The sequence below is a fragment of the Heptranchias perlo genome, chromosome 1 (genome assembly GCF_035084215.1).
Source record: "Heptranchias perlo isolate sHepPer1 chromosome 1, sHepPer1.hap1, whole genome shotgun sequence".
In the NCBI taxonomy this organism is placed as follows: domain Eukaryota; kingdom Metazoa; phylum Chordata; class Chondrichthyes; order Hexanchiformes; family Hexanchidae; genus Heptranchias; species Heptranchias perlo.
The window spans coordinates 194,214,141-194,236,130 of NC_090325.1; the positions used below are offsets into that span (position 1 = coordinate 194,214,141).

Consider the following 21,990-nt stretch of genomic DNA (forward strand, 5'->3'; position numbering starts at 1 on the left):
CCCCAATCAGAGCCTTACTGAGTATCATCCACTTTGAGTGTATCTTTTGGATTTGGAAAATGATGCCCTTGCTGGATTAGCAGTGCTATCACAATTTATAAATCCATCATATTGTTAGTAAAATTGAAACCCATGGGATTAAAGGGGCAGTGGCAGCATGGATATGAAATTGGCAGAAAGTAGTGGTGAATGGTTGTTTTTCAGACCGGAGGGAAGTTTACAGTCGTGTTCCCCAGGGGTCGGTATCAGGACCGCTGCTTCTTTTGATATATATTAATGATCTGGATTTGGGTATAGGGGGCATAATTTGCAGATGACACAAAACTTGGAAATGAGGAGGAGGAGGATAGTAATAGACTTCAGGAAGGCATAGACTGGTGAAATGGAAGGGTACAGGAACAGAGAGACCTGGGCGGTTCATATACACAAACCTTTGAAGGTGACAGGACAAGTTGATAAGGCTGTTAAAAAAGCATACGGGATCTTTGGCTTTATAAGTAGGGGCATAGAGTATAAAAGCAAGGAAGCTATGCTAGACCTTTATAAATCACTGGTTAGACCTCAGCTAGAGTAGTGTGTCCAATTCTGGGCACCACACTTTAGAAAGGATGTCAAGGCCTCGTAGAGGATGCAGAGGAGATTTACCAGAATGGTACCAGGGATGAGGGACTTCAGTTACGTGGAAGTTCAGTTATATAGAGAAGCTGGAATTGTTCTCCTTAGAGCAAAGGAGGTTAAGGGGAAATTTAATAGAGGTGCTCAAAATTATGAGGGGTTTTGATAGAGTAGTTAGGGAGAAACTGTTTCCACTGGCAGGAGGGTCGGTAACCAGAGGGCACAGATTTAAGATAATTGGCAAAAAAAACCAGGGGGGAGATGAGAATTTAAAAAAAACTCAGCGAGTTGTTAAGATATGGAATGAGCCGTCTGAAAGGGTGGTGGAAGCAGATTCAATTATAACTTTCAAAAGGGAATTGGATAAAATACTTAAAAAGGAAAAAGTGTCAGGGCTATGGGGAAAGAACAGGGGGGAGTGGGACTAATAGGACAGCTCTTTCAAAGAGCCAGCACAGGCACGATGGGCTGAATGGCCTCCTTCTGTGCTGCATGATTTTCTATTCATACATCCTCTTTCTATACTGACGATAACTCCATGGTACTTACTGTGACGCCATATCGAGGGATACTGAAATACTGCAGCCAAGCCAACCAGTTCCCAACAGTCGGCAAGTTCACCAAGAGGCCAGAGAAGATCTAGAGACAATTACAAAAAGTTAGCAGAGGCACATAGCCCAAGATTCCAACCACATCAACTCTCATTGAGCTCTGTGATCACTTTATGCCCCAAAATGTAATCATTAGAAATGATAAGTAAAATATCCCCAATTATTACTTATTAGAAATATTCCAAAACACATTTAAAAAGCTACCCCATAATATCGATACTGCACCACTGACTGTATATTTTCAGGACTTTGATTCATGTCTTCTCTGGGTGAACACAGTTCACTCGTGTCTGTCATTTTCACTACTGGCTTTACACACGTGAAGAAACGTGTATAAATTGTCATTATTGCTGTGATACGTTATACTTCATTAGGAGTTTACAACCACGGGCTGAATGTCTATAAATGCTGCAAGCGTGCAATCTGATGGGAAAGATCGGCATAACAAAAACACAGATGTACGTTAAAACAACTTGCATTTATATAGCACCTTTTGTTCTAAATTGGTTAGCCAGGTGGTGAAGGATGGAATACTAGAGCCTAGTCTTCATTTGCTTCCAAGCCTTTATTCACAGAGATCAACATTACCCCCACCACACCCTAATTATGCTCTCATATAAATGGATCCAAGAGAGTCCTCAATTAATACACACCACCTGAATACAATTAACACTAATTGATATAAATCATATGAATACAATTAACACTAATTGATATAAATCATATGAATACAATTAACACTTAAAGTATTAAAACATCCCAACGTGGTTCACAGGAGTGATTATTAGACAAAATTTGACACCGAGCCACATAAGGAGATATTAAGACAGGTGACCAAAAGCTTGGTCAAAGAGGTAGGTTTTAAGGAGCGTCTTAGAAGGAGGAGAGAGAGGTTTAGGGAGGGAATTCCAGAGCTCAGGGCCCAGGCAGCTGAAGGCACGGCCGCCAATGGTGGAGGGATGAAAATCGGGGATGTGCAAGAGGCCAGAATCGGGGGAGCGCAGAGATCTCGGAGGGTCGTAGGGCCGGAGGAGGTTACAGAGATAGGGAGGGGGCGAGGCCATGGAGGGATCTGAAAACCAAGAGTGAGCAAAAATCAATTAGATATGACTTACGACCATGAGAACAAAGAGAAAAGTAATAATGAGGTTCGCAACTGCCACAATGCTCTGTCCCGTGGCAACGGCCAAACCCAGAGAGGTGGCTGTAATGGACACTTGAATTAATGTCAACATTGCGATGAAAAAGGCACCAACTTCTAACTTTAAACCTGAAAAATCAGAAAACAAAACATGCTTTAATTTTCAAAGTGACAATCAAATTGTGACCTTTCTGATCAAATATAAACTCGACTATAAACACTTATTTTAATAAGAGCAGTTACATCTTTATCAGAAAGCATTTCTAAACAAAGCTGCTATCTGAAATATAAAATTTGCATATAACATACATCAGATTTTGGGGAAGATTTTCTATGTGCAATACGTGTAAACCCATTTTAAAGAACTAGCGAAAGACTTTATTTATGTGTTATTAAGACACCCTGACATGCTACATGGTCTCTGAATCTCTCATTTTAAATATCGTTTTTTCACGACTAAGTTTACTTGTGATAATTTTAAAGAACGTTTCCTTAAAAAAAAATCTATTTGTTGTTTAAGCATTAGATTTAAACCCAACCCACATTCATAACCTTTGATCGCTGCTACTAGTTAACATTTGACCAATACTTCTTTCAGTGTGGAGGATACACTTGAAGTATTCCCATACCAGTGGTCACTGGGGCTACATTACTGGGTAGTAACCGGAGATTAGCCCTAGTGGCAATAGCAAAAATAGCTGTTCAATTTTCCAATTAGTGTATTGAACTAACAGAGTTAGGAAACTGGGAAAGTTGTGGAGCTACCAATTCACCATTCGATTTTCCCCTTTTGTGATTGACACAACAGAGATAATGTCCGTGAAGATGGATTACCCCTTCCCCACTTCGACATGATTGTCATCATTTACCCCAATTATGGCATGGGTCAGACAGGGCTCAGTCCTTGCACACCCCAATGACAAGCACACAGTACACTGGCAGAGGTTTAATCCCCACTGCTCGTATATTAAATGCGCTTGATGGATATTTTAATTTTAGCACTGCCATGTGTAAAGCCGTAAAATTCTTTGCGGCTCCTCCGTAAAATTATGCCCGTAGAAGCTCGAGACTGAAACTGATGAAGTTCTGCTGCTCACCTATCAGGAAGTAGCTTACAATTGTAAATAACATGGTTGGTATTGTCCTCATGGGTATCAGATCAACCAATAGCTTTGCTATGAAGTAGGCAGCTGTTCTGTAGTATCCACTGATATATTCATGTCTGCGAGTAAAATAAAATCACCAAACATAGCATCAAATTACTACCAGCAGGGATCAGAGATAGAAAACCACCACCAGTGTAATCTTTACCATGATCAAGTACAATATACATGCTTCCTTCTGTTAAATGTATGCACAAGTAATTTGCCAACTGCATGCTGCTGGCTCCAGGGGTGAACAACTAATGTGGGGAAGAGTTCCCACATGCAGGAGAGTATGTTTGTGATTTACAGCCATTTCACATTATGACGCTATTAGGAGCGACAGCTAGGGACAGGTTCCTTGAGGGCAATGTGGCCTGCAGCCAAGTGATGGAAATAACTTTCTGGGAATAATTTGTAATGTTTCCCATCCTGTGGTTTTACAAAGTAAATAGAAATTATGCCAAATGTGTAAGACTTATTTAGAAGTGAAGAACAAAAAAAAGGTCCAGGTTTAAACCAAGGCCACTATTTTAATTGTTGACAAGAGCATTACCCCGTTCATTTCAATTAAATTAGCACGTCACGGGGTGCTGAAATTATTAGAAATATAGGAGGAGAGTCAATTGATTCAATTTTGTTAGGATTGCATTGAGATATCACAGATATCCGTTATCCCCAATGTAAATAATGTTGCTCAATGTAAGAAACATGCATTAAATAATAATTTGCTGGTGGAGAACGAGAAGTAGATCACAAAGTTAAAATGTTAATTTCAGAAACAAAAGATTACGAAGTGGTCAAAGATAAATACGTTGCATAAATGGTACCATTTTATCCCAGAATGCAATGTACCCAGCCCGCACAAAAGCGCCAGGAGTACATTTTTAAGCACTTTTGCTAAATGTTCTGAATGCTTTGTCAGCTGCAAATAGATTTCCATTACAATTCAAATCACAGCAAAAACAAAACAGTTTGGCATTAAATGTAAGAAATTTAAAATCAGGACCAGCATTGGGTTTTGAACTTTTACTGAGCAAAGTCAATTCTTACTTACATGAAGATCTTCTTTTCTGTGACAAACAGCTCAATAGCAGATAGGGAGCTGAAACACTGGTTGGTGTTCATGAAGAACATTGCACCGGCTCTGTAAGAAAGTATAAGCCAGCATGAGTGGATGTTACCTTTACCATATTTACCCAATTCAAAAACCTCCAGCATAACAAAAATAAAAGCAGAACGTTACCGAGACAAATGGGAATGAACTGCAGAGCTTGCAAGAAGCAATGTCTGCTCTAGTCCTTTAATAGTGCAATTTGTAGGTCCAGGTATGACTATAATGATAGAACTGAGAGGGTACAACTATTGGGAAAGACTGTGCAGGCTGGGGCTCTTTTCTCTAGAAAAGAGAAGGCCGAGAGGTGACCTGATAGAGGTCTTTAAAAAAATTATGAAGGGGTTCGATAGGGCAGACGTAGAGATGTTTCCACTTATGGGGGAGTCCAAAACTAGGGGCCATAAATATAAGATAGTCACTAATAAATCCAATAGGGAATTCAGGAAAAACTTCTTTACCCAGAGAGTGGTGAGAATGTGGAACTTGGTTGAGGCAAATAGCATACATGAATTTAAGGGGAAGCTAGATAAGCACGTGAGGGGGAAAGGAATAGGAGGATATGTTGACAGGGTGAGATGAAGAGGGGAGGGAGGAGGCACGTGTGGAGCATAAACACCAGCACAGAGCAGTTGGGCCGACTGGCCTGTTCCTGTGCCGTAAATTCTATATAATAATACTTGTTTGCCGTTCAACATTGTTTGTGAATTCCACCAGTACAGACTAGGGAAGTAGCATCAAGACTAATGCATTGTCAGGCAGGCAAGATGGCTGCAGGTGGGCCCATCTGTTGAGGTTTTTGGACTGTGTGGAAATCCCAGCAGCAAAAATAAACAAGACGATAAACTGCAAATGTAAAACAGTTTAATGACAACAACAACAACTTGCATTTATATAGTGCCTTTATCATAGTAAAACATCCCAAGGCGCTTCACATGAGCGATTATCAAACAAAATTTGACACCGAGCCATATAAGGAGATATTAGGACAGGTGACCAAAAGCTTGGTCAAAGAGGTAGGTTTTAAGGAGTGTCCAGACTTGACTATTCCAATGTTCTCCTGGCCGGCCTCCTACTTTTCAGCTTCCACATACTTGAGCTCATCCAAAACTCTGCTGCCCGTATCTTAACCCGCATTGGCTCCCGGTCCAGCAACTCCTCGATTTTAAAACTCTCATCCTGGTGTTCAAATCCCTCCATGGCCTCGCCCCTCCCTATCTCTATAATCTCCTCCAATTCTGGCCTCTTGCGCATCCCCGATTTTCAGCGCTCCACCATTGGCGGCCGTGCCTTCAGCTGCCTGGGCCCTAAGCTCTGGAATTCCCTCCCTAAACCTCTCCGTCTCTCTACCTCTCTCTCCTCCTTTAAGAGGTTCCTTAAAACCTACCTCTTTGACCAAGCTTTTGATCACCTGTCCTAATATCTCCTTATGTGGCTCGGTGTCAAATTTTGTTTGATAATCACTCCTGTGAAGCGCCTTGGGACGTTTTACTACATTAAAGGTGCTATATAAATGCAAGTTGTTGTACTAGATAGTCATCTATCTGCATTCATGCCGTTCTTAGAGCTTTAGATTTTTCAATTAAGTAATGAAATCTGTGAAACTATACTAACCTGTTCTGAATTCCAATCATATCATTTTTCACACCAAAAAATATGGCTCCCATAATCAGACCCAGTAAAACTGAAACCATCACCTAATGAAGTGAGCAAAATAGGTTAGAACAATAAAATGTTTACAGATGGTATCTTTTCCCCCCCCCCTCCCTCCCCATTTCTTATTTTTCCATCCATTTTCTCTCCTCCTGAAGAGCCTGGAGACCTTGCTGGGGTACAGTGCCATCGGCAGTGGGTTGCCCTCTGGTACCTTCACACAAGTGACCATTCTCCATGCCGAAGCCCAGGCAGAGAGCTTTGGGAGCATCTCAGCTGATCCTGATCCCACCTTTGCCTGCCGTCCATGCTGCCGGGCACTTCCAACAGTTACCAATGGATGGTCCATCAGGAGCAAGGACCCTGGCAGATTTTTCCCTCCTCTAAACTTAAAGGGGGCTTAGGCCAACTGTAGCCACCCCCACCATCGAGCCAACTGAGCACAAACTGGGAATTGAATCTGGAACCTTCCTGGGCTCTGTGGCTCGGCTACCAATACTTGAACCAGCTGAACCGTCAGAGAGCGTTTATTAGGCAGGAAAACGGCAGGAACATTGGTCAACAATGTGCAAGACTTTAGGTCCCACCATTGTAAAAACTCTTTCTGAAAAAGCATCCATTACACCTTTTGTCTGTACTTGCCAAACTCTGTAATGCACTGCTGCACTGCAGGAAAATCACAGTGTTGCTGCATGGATTCATTGCAATGAAAGCGATGTGTAGCTATTGTAACTCTCCAGCAACCAAGACACCGTCTTATTTTATTCAGTACCAGGGTGCTTCACAGTATCACACGACGGCATGGGAGCTTTAAATACTGAAATGAAAAGTCAAATAAAGACAGTTCACCGCTAAAACAAAAGTCAGCGCTCAGTTCAGTGCTGATGCGAGGGGAGCGCTAAATGCAAAGAAAGAAAGACTTGCATTTATATAGCGCCTTTCATGACCTCAGGACGTCCCAAAGCACTTTACAGCCAATGAAGTACTTTTGAAGTGTAGTCACTGTTGTAATGTAGGAAACGCAGGAGCCAATTTATGCACAGCAAGATCCCACAAACAGCAATGTGATAAATGACCAGATAATCTGTTTTTAGTGATGTTGGTGGAGGGATAAATATTGGCCCAGGACACGCAAGGCCTGTCACCTCAGAGTCCTGTCGCGCTGCCAAACAAGGAGATAGTTCTGATCTTCCAGATGTGCGAGGTGGCCAATGGATTATCGAAGAAAAATAACTTTCAATTTAATTATTGATATCCGAAACAGCCAGACACTAAAGGGAGGTTTATTAAACAATTTAAAAGGAACATTTTTGGGTCAAGTTGGAGAAAATGCTCCTGCCACACTTGACCAGATGCTGAAAAGAGCAAATGGTAGGAAAGAGTTCCTTTCTGCAACGCTGGCAAGTATCATCATAATGAGCACAAAAGACTAACCACATTTTATAAAACGCAATTAAAATATTAATTTTTTACCAATTTTCAATTTAGCACATTCCTGAAAGAGTTATGAGGTCAGATTATGAAATGAGCAGAAAAATGCTAATATGGTTGCTTACTGGGATATAAAAGTCATTGAAAAACATTTTAGTGCGATATAAATATATATATATATAATATAAATAAATATATATAAAAATAAATATATAAAAACACAAAAATTAATATAAGAAATAAACAAATATAAAAATAAATAAATAAATACATGAGGCTAAACCCTGCCAGCATTTCCTTGTCCCATTGTGCCAAAAGGTCTGTCGACCTCAGAGTCCAGTTTATGGCCTGTTCCTTCTCTCTCCCCAACTTACTGATTTAAAGTTACTGCTCCACTGCCCTTAACTGCCATTTTCCTACACTGTCAGCCAGTGAGTTGGAGGCAGGGCAGGATTGACAGCAAATAAACAGTCTATCTACTCAGCAAACACAGCCTATTTAAAAAGAGTCTCTACAAACAGAACTCATGACCAAAACTACAGCAACGTCTCCCGATAAAAGCAAGGAGATTTCACCAGCAAAATGCAGTGAGTTGAGGATATGCGCGGATTATGTGCGTAAAATTAATCCCAGTCACTTGGAGCGATGCAGTTTCCAGGCGTGATTGACGGGGGGATTACCCAATCATCTCCATTCTGGCCGGGAATAGTGGTGTCACTGTATGCAGCCATTTTTCTAAGACACTGAATGACCTACTGGGTTGAACAGTCCAGGTCTCTTCCTGCTGACGAGCTACTCAGCAAGTCAAATGCACTCCCCATCCTGCCCTCCAAAAACTCTCACACCTCCGTTACTTGCTGTGTGCTGCTGCTCATTGCTCAGTGCCGACTCGGCACTCTAAAGCTTAACTCACCCTACGGACCTCCATGCCTCTTGGGGCGTTGATCCCACTTGCTGGAAATCAAGTCAAAACCAGGCTGGTAATGCTTTCTGGAAAAAGATCCAATGAACAGCACCCCAAGCTCGGGCAATTCCATACCCTCGACCCTACCAGAACTTAACCTCCAGTACTCCAACACATCAGGCACCCTACTGTGCAACTTTGACTGTAGCTCAGCGTCTCTCCTCAGCCTTTCTGCTGCTTTCAACACCACTGAACACTTCACCCTTCTCAATGGCTCTCCTCCACCTTTGTAGCACTGCTCTTTCCGGGTTCCGATTCTACCTGTTGCAATGAAGGCTCCTTCCGTTCCCCTACGGTCACCTTCACCATACTCCAGAGCTCTATCCCTTCGCTCTCGAGTAGAATGGGCCTGTACTCTCTGGAGTTTAGAAGAATGAGAGGTGATCTCATTGAAACATATAAGACTCTGAGAGGGCTTGACAGGGTGGATGCTGAGAGGTTGTTTCGCCAGGCTGGAGAGTCTAGAACTAGGGGGCGTAGTCTCCGGATTAGGGGTCGGCCATTTAGAACTGAGATGAGAAAAAATTTCTTCACTCTCAGAGGATTGTGAATCTTTGGAATTCTCTATCCCAGAGGGCTGTGGATGCTGAGTCGCTGAGTACATTCGAGGCTGAGACAGATAGACTTTTGGACTCTAGGGGAATTAAGGGATATGGGGATCGGGTGGGAAAGTGGAGTTGAGGTTGAAGATCAGCCATGATCTTATTGAACGGCGGAGCAGGCTCGAGCGGCCGAATGGCCTACTCCTGCTCCTCTTTCCTATGTTCTTCCTCTTCATTACTTACACATTGTCACTTAGCAGCAGCGTCCATAAGCATGAGTCCTTTTCCACATGTACATCAATTAACACTGAGCTTTACCTTTTCACCCCCACCATCAACTCCACCACTGTTACTACCTCCTCTCAAATTCTGATGGTCTCCTTCCAATCCTGTGCTTGTGCCCCTTCCCGTTTTCCCTTCTGTTCAGTGACCGCCTTGGCTCAGTGGGTAGCACAGGTCAAGCCCCACTCCAGAGACTTGGGCATATAATCTAGGCTGACACTTCAGTGCAGTACCGAGGGAGTGCTGCACTGTCAGAGGCGTTGTGCTTTGGACAAGATCTTTAATGTGAGGAATCATCTGCCTCTTCAAGTGGAAGCTAATAAATCCCAAGGCACTATTCACAGAAGGAGCTCTCCCATTGTCCCGGCCAATATTTCTCCCTCGACCGCAAACAGCAAAAAAAAAATTAAGTCATTCATTTGATTGTTTGTACGACCTAGCTTTACCGCGTTGGCCTACATAAGAACAGTGACTGTGGCTTCAAAGTAATTCACATATAGTGCTTTAGGATGTTTCCGACAGATCTTGCAAATGCAAGTCTTTCCTTCTTTATTTTTTGTAAAATACTCAGAGACCCTGTTCTCGATTAGAGAAGCTGGGGTTGGTCTCCTTCGAGCAGAGAAGGTTGAGGGGAGATTTAATCGAGGTGTTCAAAATCATGATGGGTTTTGATAGAGTAAATAAAGAGAAACTGTTTCCAGTGGCAGGAGGGTCGGTAACCAGAGGACACAGATTTAAGGTAATCGGCAAAAGAGCCCATGGGGAGATGAGGAGAATGTTTTTTTTTAATGCAGCGAGTTATGACGATCTGGAATGCACTGCCTGAAAGGGCGGTAGAAGCAGATTCAACAGTAACTTTCAAAAGGGAATTCGATAAGTACTTGAAAAGGGAAAAATTTGCAGGGCTATGGGGAAAGAGCAGAGGAGCGGGACTAATCGGACAGCTCTTCCAAAGAGCCGGCACAGGCACGATGGCTCGAATGGCCTCCTTCTGTACTGTATCAGTCTATGATTCTAGCACTACTGAAAGTAAAGTGGTTGAAGTCAGAAAAACAGGAATTGAATGAAAGCGATGAATTCCGTCATCACGAACCAATTCGCAGCGGAGAGATTTAGTCCTACCTGAGCAACAGAGGCCTGAGGATTCCTAATGAGGTTTTTGAACGATCGTTTAGTCACCCACTTTAGTTGGTGACAGAATGATGTTGCATACGTGATCCTTCTAGGAACTGATGCAGAATCTCCATTTTGTCCCTGAGACAGCTTGTTTAATTCGGAGATCATTTCACTGCAGTAGGTGGATCTGGAATATTCATCTACTAGCTTCCCTGCTATGGTGGTTTCCTTTCTTGAATCCGATTCATCGAGGGCCATTTCTTTGATGGGAGGAAAAAATAAACGCTTAATCAAACCGCGCTCATGCGACATCTTTTAAAACCTGGTCTTTTGTTCACCTACCTCTCGTAAACAGAAGTCCGAAGAAGGTTAGTAATCATTGGCAGTTTCTTTGTTTAAAAGGCCAGCATCTAGTGAATGAGTTAAGGGTGTGTTTCATTTTTCTGCATTAGGATATTTGGGGAATATGGTAAGCCGATCAGTTTTCATGGGTTCTCGGGCAAATTAAACCATAAAACCACGAAAATGCACCTACGTAATATAAATGCTGTTCCATCCAAGAGGAATTGGCCCTACTAAATTTAGACCATGGTGATGAGAAGATTGTAAGGATGACATCAGGGAACCCCAAAAAAGTAGCTTCTACAAAGGATGCTTCTCTCCCTGCCCCCATAGGAATGCAATCCTGGACTAAAAAAGGACAGGGCCTATGGCTATGCAACATTAATGAAAGCCACTGTTTAGAGGTAGTCTACGCTCCTCTTCGAGAGCGATTATAGTTGAATAATGGGGTTTAGTCTGATTAATAAAAGCCGTTCAGAGAACGAGACACAAAGTGACAGCAGAAAGCCTTAAAGGGCATTCCTAAAATCTGTAAAACTGGACCTGGATGACTCAGGTTGGGGAGCTCACACTTTGTTTAAGACGTCAATGGCACAAACCAGCGAATGAGATGATATCAGAATTGCTTTTTCCGGTCTGTCTTCACTTTCAGCAGAAGAGGAGTCAGAGGGAGTGTGGATAAACAAATATAGCGGGCTGAATTTATACAGTAATAAATAGGACAATAAGTTGGATGGAGCAGAATTAAAAGTAGATGGGAACGTCCAACCAAAGCAAACAGATCAGTTGATGGGCAACCAAGTCTTTGGAAAATCTCAAATGGGAACGTTCTGTTAAGGGGGCAATTTATCAATTTAAAACTTTTGTGGTGACTTTTTAAAAAAGTGTTTTGTTTTCCTCTCAGGTAAATAGCTATCAGAGTTAATCTGTTATGAAAGCACCAAATGGGAATCTCCATGGTTAGATGATACAGAAATTACAAATCATGCCTCCTGCATGCAGAATAGGATTTTAACACTAGCCATTTAGAGGAGATCAACTTTCGCAGATAACATATCAAATATTAATGCTGATTTCCGGACTACGGACGGATAGGATACTTCATGTCCTGATCCAACAAAGAGTTGAGCTATTTGGCCCCCAACTATTCAGAGAAGTATTGAGTGAGGGACTGAAAGCTTAGAGGGTAGACTCCTTCAGTGCACTTTGGCTGATTGGTTCACCATAATGAGAAATGGCTAAACCACTGGCCGTCTGGAATCTTCTGAATGCAGAAGCTTGGGCTATTATTCATGGACATGAAAGGGAGGACCACAAAAAGGCCCATCTTAACTCTCTGAAATCAAGCAAGACTTTCAAGTCAAAAAGGAACGAGGGAACTTTTGACTGACAGGGCAGTTGAACACAACGCGTTCAATATGGGGCCCAACAGGCTTAATCTTCATTGAACAAATCAAGCACCTGGGGGTTTAATGTTTGAATCCGGTTGAAACACGAGGAGGTACGACCAACGTAGCTCCTAAAATGTGGGCACCACATTAAAGCTACCTGATGATGAGAGGTTTCCAGTCCGTGTGCATATTTGAAACTTGAGTGGCTCACCATTCTGGGTGTTTGAAGCTTATTGTAGGAGGTCTCTGGGCAGTGCAGTTGATACCAGCCAATGTGGTGGACTCTTAACTGCCCTCTGAAGTGGCCCAGCGAGCCACTCAGTTGTATCAAACCGCTAGTGCAGCAGTTCAAGAAGGAGGCCCACCACCACCTTCTAAGGATCGGCATTAAATGCCAGCCTTGCCAGTGACGCCAACATCACGAGAATTAATTTTAAAAATAATTAATCTCAAATCGATGCCGGGCAATGCACAATTTATACATTTTCTGATGGGGCGACTGTTTCCTCTCTTTGCCAGCTGCAAGAGTCCTGTGTAAAGTGAGTGTGAGCTGTTCATACTGCTGCAGTAGGGAGTTTTCCGAGGGTGGGGGCAAGACATATTCTAGGGTAAATCTTGGAAAGTCTTCAAAAAGGAAAAAGCTGCACACCCGAAAGGCCACATTCAAGGGTTAATCAGATGGAGGGGCATTGGGGGGGGGGGGGGGGGGGGAACTACAAAGGATTATCATGAACAGTATTGTTTTGTTAAGCCCCGTCGTATGTACTGTACCTATATCATGGCCTTCAGCTTCATTTGATTTCATTGCAGTCGCGTCCCCATTGATGATGTCAAGAAAAAAATCAGCAGGGTTGTTAAATGGCTCGCAACTGTATCCTGTTTAATGTTTCAAAAGGAAGAGTCAAAAACAAGGGCAAACACTAACCCTAAAATTGAAAAAAAAACATTTGTTTAATCTGGCTGTTACATTATTGGCGGTTTGGGTCGTCTCAATCCAGTTCCAATGCCAGGGACTGTCAAATCGTCCAGCAATTTGTGGCAATTTGCATCCCATTGCGGGTATTCTCTTCCTCGCCACAAATTGCTGGGTTATTTACACATTAAGAGCGACGAGCCTCATTAAACTTGCCGTTATTTTCCCAGCAAACTCTGGGCCACTATTATTTGTGCAAATAATGATCTGCAGGATAAAACTGAACTTTACAACAAGACTGAACTGGAGTGAGATGTCATAGCTTTAGAACATAAGAAATAGGAGCAGGAGTAGGCCATGCAGCCCCTCGAGCCTACTCCACCGTTCAATAAGATCATGGCTGATCTTCGACCTCAACTCCACTTTCCTGCCCGATCCCCATATCCCTTGATTCCCTTAGTATCCAAAAATCTATCGTTCTCAGTCTTGAATATACTCGTGATGTGGAGATGCCGGTGATGGACTGGGGTGGACAAATGTAAGGAATCTTACAACACCAGGTTATAGTCCAACAGTTTTATTTGAAAATCACAAGCTTTCGGAGGCTTCCTCCTTCGTCAGGTGAAAGGAGGCAGCCTCCGAAAGCTTGTGATTTTCAAATAAAACTGTTGGACTATAACCTGGTGTTGTAAGATTCCTTACATTTGAATATCCTCAACAACTGAGCATCCACAGCCCTCTGGGGTAGAGAATGCCAAAGAATCACAACCCTCAGTGAAGAAATTCCTTCTCTTCTCAGTCCTAAATGGCTGACCCCTTATCTTGAGTCTATGACCCCTAGTTCTAGACTCTCCAGCCAGGGGAAACAGCCTCTCAGCATCTAACCTGTCAAGCCTTCTAAGAATTTTTTAACGTTTCAATGAGATCCCCTCTCATTCTTCTAAACTCCAGAGAGTGTAGACCCTTTCTACTCAATCTCTCCTCATAGGACAACCCTCTCATCTCAGGAATCAATCTAGTGAACGTTTGTTGCACCGCCTCTAAGGCAATATATCCTTCCTTAGGTAAGGAGACCAAAACTATACATGGTACTCTTTGACAAACAGATTTTCCTAGTATTTTACATCAAGAGCTTCTGCCCTTTCAAAACTGGAAATCTCAGCAATAAGCCATTGGCTCATTCGCAAGCACTCACCAATTGCGGCGAAATGATCGAGTGCCTTCATGGCTGGGCCATGGAAAACCATTCTGCCATTGGCCAGAAGCGTCAAGCTGTCGAACAGCTTAAAGATAGAGAACCTGGGCTGGTGGATTGAGAAGATAATTGTTTTACCCTTTCTTGACATCCTAAGAAGAAAATTATCAAAAGTAAACATCATAACAAATTTTCATTCGAGTTGTCTACAACAAGAGTCTTAAGCTCAAGTCAGCTGTGGCTCAGTGGGCAGCACTCTTGCCTCGAGTCAGCAGACTGTGGGTTCAAGTCCCACTCCAGAGACTAGAGTACAAAATCCAGGCTAACACTCCCCAATGCAGTACTGAGGGAGCGCTGCAACTGTCGGAGGTGCCGTCTTTTGGATGAGACGTTAAACCGAGGCCCCGTCTACACTCTCGGGTGGAGGTAAACGATCCCACGGCACTATTTCGAAGAAGAGCAGGGTGAGCTCTCCCCGGTGTCCAAGGCCAATATTTAATCGCTCAACTAAGATCACTAAAAACAGGTTATCTGGTCATTATCACATTGCCACTTGTGGGATCTTGCTGTGCGCAGATTGGTTGCTGCGTTTCCTACTTTACAACAGTGACTACACTTCAAAAGTACTTCATTGGCTGTAAAGTTCTTTGGGATGTCCTGAGGTCATGAAGGCGCTATATAAATGCAAGTTCTTTCTTTTATTGGGCAAATATTTGCTATGTGAGAAATGCTAAACTAATTTAAGGTGCCTTAACTATCCCAGATATTGACTTGTTCACTTTTGAATATACAACAACAATTTGCATTTATATAGCGCCTTTGACGTAGTAAAACATCCCAAGGAGCTTCACAGGAGCGATTATCAAACAAAATTTGACACTGAGCTGCATAAGGAGCTATTAGGACAGGTGACCAAAAGCTTGGTCAAAAAGGGAGGTTTTAAGGAGCCTCCGAAAGGAGGAGAGGGAGGTAGAGAGGCGGAGGGGTTCAGGGAAAGAATTCCAGAGCTTAGGGCCCAGGCAGCTGAAGGCACGGCCGCCAATGGTGGGAGCGATGAAAATCGGGGATGTGCAAGAGGCCAGAATTAGAGGAGCTGGAGGAGGTCACAGAGGTATGGAGGGGCGAGGCCATGGAGGGGACTTGGACACGAGGATAAGGATTTTAAATTGGTGGCATTGCTGGACCGGGAGCCGATGTACGTCAGTGAGCACAGTCGGTGATGGGCAAACAGGACTTGCTGCTCCAAAAAGTTAGACGTGTGTCATTGGCTTGAACATTAGTTGTTGAGACCTCTGGTGTGGATTTGGAAAATTTCCCCCATGGTCTGAATTACTAATAGGGGTGATAATTACCAGGAGTTGAATACTTCGCTTAATTGTGTGCAGCACTCTCCTCAAACTTGGCAATGAAAAGGGGTTCAGGGGGTGCCATTAAACAGGCTGTCATCTCATCAGACTCCTGTTAAGAGTAGAGAATGAAACTCACCCTCTAACAAATAACCTCAGATTTTAAAGCTGCCGTGGGTAGCCTATATAAAGAGCTTCACGATGACCCTACATAACGTTACTCATACAAAAAAGGTTATAAAACTCCCCATTTAAAGAACGTACAGCAGGTAAAGGCTATTGAGGGATAAGGAGCAAAGGCGGGTAAATGGAGTTGAGGTACAGATCAGCCATGGTCTAACTGAATGGCGGAACAGGCTCGAGGGGCTGAACGGCCTCCTCCTGTTCCTATGCTTCTAAATCCCCAAGCATAATTCCCAGAGATCCTATAAGCTCCCTATCATAGTCCTTAAAAATCCTCCCATACAGAACCTACAATGCACCTCAAAGTGAAATTCCATACAGAACTCTAAAGCTCCCCAGAAATTCTATGAAGCTTCCTACCCCAGAACTCCTATACAGCACCTCCCACCACCACCCCCACATTAGGGAAACAATGGAATTGTGGAGAAAGATGTTAAAATTTATCTGGTTAACAACAACTTGCATTTATATAGCACCTTTAACGTTGTAAAACGTCCCAAGGCGCTTCACAGGAGCGATTATCAAACAAAATTTGAGACCGAGCCACATAAGGAGATGTTAGGACAGGTGACCGAAAGCTTGGTTAAAGAGGTGGGTTTTAAGGAGCGTCTTAAAAGGAGGAGAGAGGGGCGGTGAGGTTTAGGGAAGGAATTCCAGAGCTTAGGACACAACATATTGCAGTAATAAGCCAAAAATGAGGCCTAAGCAGGGACAATTACATCACTACAGCTGGTTTCAGTGTCTCTAGGCTAAGAAGGAAAAAAAGCTAGGATTCTCATTCAGTAATTTTAAGACACCTTTGTAGCAACATCAGGACAGCTACTGCTGTGCTAGCGTCCAGACCAGTGGTAGGTTCATCCAAGAACAAGACAGGTGGGTCAGTGATCAACTCCATCCCAATATTGGTCCTCTTTCTTTCTCCACCAGACACTCCTCGAATAAATGGAGTTCCAACCTGTTTTAAACATTAAAAGGAAACAATTACAGAGAGAGAGAGGGTTGTCTCCTTCCACAATGAGTGCATCCATGCCAAAAAAAGAATGAATTTAAAAAGAAACACTTGACATTAATTGGGAAATCTCAACTCAAAGAGGTCATGGGACAAATAGTGTGAAAAGTGTCAGACCAATCCAGTAGTGGGCCCTCTTCTGCACTTGGGGCTGAGGCACCATAGCACTTGAGAGACTTGGCTCAGTGGGGCAGCACTCGCGCCTCAGAGTCACGAAGGTCGTGGGTTCAAGTCCCCACTCCAGAGACTTGAGCACATAATCCAGGCTGATGCTCCCAGTGCAGTACCGAGGGAGTGCTGCACTGTCGGAGGTGCCGTCTTTCGGATGAGACGTTAAACCGAGGCCCACGCCTGCCCTCTCAGGTAGACTTTTTAAAAAATCCCACGGCCACTATTTCGAAGAAGAACAGCAGGTGAGTTCTCCCCAGTGTTCCTGAACAATATTTATCCCTCAACCAACACCACTGAAAAAAAAAAAGAGGCTCTGGTCATTATCACATTGCTATTTGTGGGATCTTGCTGTGCATAAATTGGCTGCTGCGTTTCCTACACTGCAACGGTGACCACACTTCAAATGTACTTGGGGAGGGGTCCAGGTCTCCTACCAATTTGTGATATGGGGTGAACCCCATGATGGTGTATGAATTTTTGGACATGGCAGCTGTGGGGTAGGGGGTGTAGATATTCCTGGTGCTGCTCCTGGGCCTACCGATCACCAGGGTACACTGAATACAGGAAAATCAGACAGGATGGGGAGCACGCCCCTAAAGGAGCCCTCCCAGTTTTCTGTCCACTTAATGCTTACTCGAGGTGTATAACTACAGAGGCAGATATTAACCATAACTGTGGAAACCAGCACTGTTGAATCACAGCATTGAAGTAAAAGTCATTAGTATCATGGTGTGGTACAGCACAGAATGAGGCCATTCGGCCCATCGTACCTGTGCTGGCGCTTTGAAAGAGCTATCCAATTAGTTCCACTCCCCCCCTGCCCTTTCCCCACAGCCCCACAAATTTTTCCCCTTCAAGTATTTATCCAATTCCCTTTTGAAAGTTACTATTGAATCTGCTTCCACCGCCCTTTCAGGCAGTGCATTCCAGATCACCATAACTCGCTGCATAAAAAAAATGTTTCCTCATGTCGCCTCTGGCTCTTTTGCCGATCGGCTTAAATCTGCGTCCTCTGGTTACCGACCCTTCCGCCACTGGAAACGGTTTCTCCTTATTTACTCTATCAGAACCCTTCCTGATTTTGAACACCTCTATCAAATCTCCTCTTAGCCTTCTCTGCTCTAAAAAGAGAACCACCCCAGTTTCTCCACATAAATGAAGTCCCTCATCCCTGGTACCATTCTGGTAAATCTCCTCTGCACCCTCTCTAAGGCCTTGACATCCTTCCTAAAGTGCGGTGCTCAGAACTGAGCACAATACTCCAGCTGACGCCTAACCAGTGTTTTATAAAGATTTAACATAACTTCCTTGCTTTTGTACTCTAATGCCTCATTCTACTGTCAAAAACTGAAGGTCCAGGTCTCCTACCAATTTGTGATATGGGGTGAACCCCATGATGGTGTATGAATTTTTGGACATGGCAGCTGTGGGGTAGGGGGTGTAGATATTCCTGGTGCTGCTCCTGGGCCTACCGATCACCAGGGTACACTGAATACAGGAAAATCAGACAGGATGGGGAGCACGCCCCTAAAGGAGCCCTCCCAGTTTTCCGTCCACTTAATGCTTACTCGAGGTGTATAACTACAGAGGCAGATATTAACCATAACTGTGGAAACCAGCACTGTTGAATCACAGCATTGAAGTAAAAGTCATTAGTATCATGGTGTGGTACAGCACAGAATCGTATTACTATTTTGTGCCGCAAATTTCTGGAAGTGCGAACTGATAACGGGGCGGCGAGGGCAATGGGGGGCATGTGGGACCTTAGTGAATGTTGGGTCCAATGGGCTATCTCCTTAACCAATGAAACAAAAAGGATAGAGAAAAGAAACAGAGGAACGACAGAGAAGGAAATCGGGTGGATCAGAGCCAAATTAGATATAGAGAGAGAAAAGTGAAAGAAAGAGACAGAAAGGAAAATAATGTCTTAAATTTGAAATGTGAAAAGGCTCTCGGAACAATTTACTACCTGTGGGAGTGAGACTTTACAGTTTCAATTGCTCCCTTTCTGGGTTTAAAAGGTTGGGTTTCATGTCAGGACCATAAATCACGTCATTAACAGGGGCCTTACATCATGAATTACCAGCCCTAATTGGCTGCGGCGATATTAATTCACATGGACAACGCAAATCCAATAATTTTGTGACACACAACGGGGAGGGTCATTGTTTTTTTTGCGAGACTAACGGCCAAATCGTCCAGCACTTTGTGGCGAATTGGAACTCGCAGGGTGTATCTCTTCCTCACCACAAATTGCTGGGCTTTTCTTAATGCACTAATAATGGCGGGTGCCATTATACCCGCTGTTATTTTTCCAGCAATTTCTGGGCCATTAAGTCTTGCACATGAAACAAGGACAAAAGAACGTGTTTCAGCTTTCAGGATACAACAACAACAACAATTTGCATTTATATAGCGCCTTTACCATAGTAAAATGTCCCAAGGTGCTTCACAGGAGTGATTGTCAGCCAAAATTTGACACCAGGCCACATAAGGAGATATTAGGACAGGTTGGTCAAAGAGGTAGGTTTTAAGGAGCGACTTAAAGGAGGAGAGAAAGGGAGAGAGGCGGAGGGGTTTAGGGAGAGCTTAGGGCCTAGGCGGCTGAAAGCACAGCTGCCAATGGTGGAGCAACGATAATCGGGTGATGCGCAAGAGGCCAGAACTGGAGGAGCGCAGAGATCTCGGAGGGTTGCAGAGCTGGAGGAGTTTACAGAGATAGGGAGGGGGCGAGGCCACGGAGGGATTTGCAAACAAGGATGAGAATTTTTAAATCGAGGCGTCGCTGGACCGGGAGCCAATGCAGGTCATCGAGCACAGCGGGTGATGGGGTGAACGGGACTTGGCGCGAGAAGATAAGGATGCTCTTGTACCTTGGAGTCTGCTACTTTGGTCAGTCCAAGCTCTTTAATGACCAGGTCAATCCTTTTGTTCTTTTCGCTTTCACGAATACTCCCTGGTAAACGTAGAGCAGCCGAAAACTGGAAATTCTCTCTCACTGTCAGCGTGCCCATCACTACATCATCCTGTAAAACAAAAAGAGTTGATAAGATTAAGAAACCAGGCAGTACACTGATCAAGCACAGCCGAGAATTCATTATTAGATCGAGCCGTATGTTCAAGCAATGTGTGGGAAGCTGAAATTTCAATTAGACATCATAGAAAGCAGAAAGACAGACTTTCATTCATATAGCGCTGTGTCATGACCTCAGGATGTCCCAAAGCGCTTTACATCCAATGAAGTACTTTTGAAGTGTAGTCACTGTTGTAATGTAGGGAACGTGTCAGCCAATCTACACACAGCAAGATGATAACGACCAGGTAATCTGTTTTTTAGTGATGTCGGTTGAGGGATAAATATTGGCCCAGGACACCGGGGAGAACTCCCCTGCCCGTCTTCGAAATAGTCCACCTGACTTGACAGACGGGGCCTCGGTTTAACGTCTCATCCGAAAGACGGCACCTCCGGCAGTGCAGCATTCCCTCAGTACTGCACTGGAAGTGTCTGCTTAGATTTTGTGCTCAAGTCTCTGGAGTGGGACTATGAACCCACGACCTTCTGACTCAGAGGCAAGAGTTCTACCCACTGAGCCATTAAGCAATTTTGTGGGAGATTTGCTCGTGTTTACCAAAGTATTTTAAAATACATCTCTCTAAGACAGAACATTACAGCACTACATCCCCCTCTACCGTGACTCCTTAAATCCCCTTAAGAAGTAGATGTGGAATTCTAAAGATGCTGCTTGTTTAACCTACAGGATAAAATGATTAGTGATTAGTGATAAGGAGGGAAAGGCCTTACACCAATCCTGGTCATGTCCTCATCATAGTCCATATACATTTCCAGGAAAGCAAATCAGGAGTGAAAATTCTGGCCAATTTTCCCACTCCCAAACCCAGCGGAGCTAAGGCCGCAACACACAACTGCCCCCTTGTTACATAATGACGGGAGAGTTATTCCACGTAATGGACAATGCATTATTGTGCAAGGTAAGCACCTCTTTAGCTGCTCACAAGTTATGCCAAACAACCAGCCAGCTTGGAGAAGACGAAACACAAAAGTCTTCAACAGATGCAAACGGTATCTCTCTCTCGTTGGATAACTCAGTCCTTGGAAAGTGTTGCTGGAGCGGCCAATCGTGGTCATCACTGACCCCCCCACCACCACGTCGTACGGGCATCCAGAGTTCAAAATGGAGATGTAAGTCATTCAAGATCAGGTGCCTGATTTTTAGACCCCTCCCCGCCCCGTCCACAAGCAAAAGACAGTATGCGGACGAGAGGAGCCTTGGAAAATCAGGGGCTATCGCGCTGGTGCTCCTGAACACCTTTTTTCGGAAAGCGCAGCGATGAAGAATTCTCACCTGTACGACGTAACCAGAAATACACTTGAAGTTAGCTGGCTGTGGAGCACCATCGATCAACACTTCTCCTTTCAAACCAGAAGGATCTTTCCTGGCAGCCAAAATATCGAGCAACCTAGGAAGCAATGCGCAGCAGTTGTTATTTAATTGAAAAATAAATCCGTAAAGGTGTTAGTCGCTCACGCATGGTGTTGCATTCAGAGAATCAGGGTCAAGTGTAACCTTTAGGTGAAGCAGGGGTTAGAGGGCAGGGGATAACTGGACTAAAGTAATTCAGTCCCAGCTGTTTACGCACTATATCTATGACTTAGACGAAGGGACCGAGTGTAATGTATCCAAATTTGCTGAGGATACAAAGCTAGGTGGGGAAAGTAAGCTGTGAGGAGGACACAAAGAGACTGCAAAGGAATATAGACAGGTTAAGTGAGTGGGCGAGAAGGTGGCAGATGGAGTATAATGTGGGGA

At 43.8% G+C, this 21,990-nt stretch overlaps 1 protein-coding gene across 1 annotated transcript in view; it reads right to left on the minus strand.

Moving 5' to 3' along the window:
- abcg2a (ATP-binding cassette, sub-family G (WHITE), member 2a) overlaps positions 1–21,990 on the minus strand; it is a 51,228-nt gene that overhangs the window by 3,056 nt on the left and 26,182 nt on the right. The window contains exons 4-14 of the mRNA XM_067994513.1: positions 21,526–21,640; positions 20,035–20,187; positions 16,779–16,936; positions 14,453–14,604; positions 13,116–13,220; positions 10,618–10,871; positions 6,238–6,320; positions 4,567–4,656; positions 3,465–3,589; positions 2,342–2,496; positions 1,165–1,254 (exon numbers count right to left, since the gene is read on the minus strand). Of these exons, the coding sequence (XP_067850614.1) occupies positions 1,165–1,254; positions 2,342–2,496; positions 3,465–3,589; positions 4,567–4,656; positions 6,238–6,320; positions 10,618–10,871; positions 13,116–13,220; positions 14,453–14,604; positions 16,779–16,936; positions 20,035–20,187; positions 21,526–21,640 (1,480 nt within the window). The remainder of the gene's footprint in view (positions 1–1,164; positions 1,255–2,341; positions 2,497–3,464; positions 3,590–4,566; positions 4,657–6,237; positions 6,321–10,617; positions 10,872–13,115; positions 13,221–14,452; positions 14,605–16,778; positions 16,937–20,034; positions 20,188–21,525; positions 21,641–21,990) is intronic.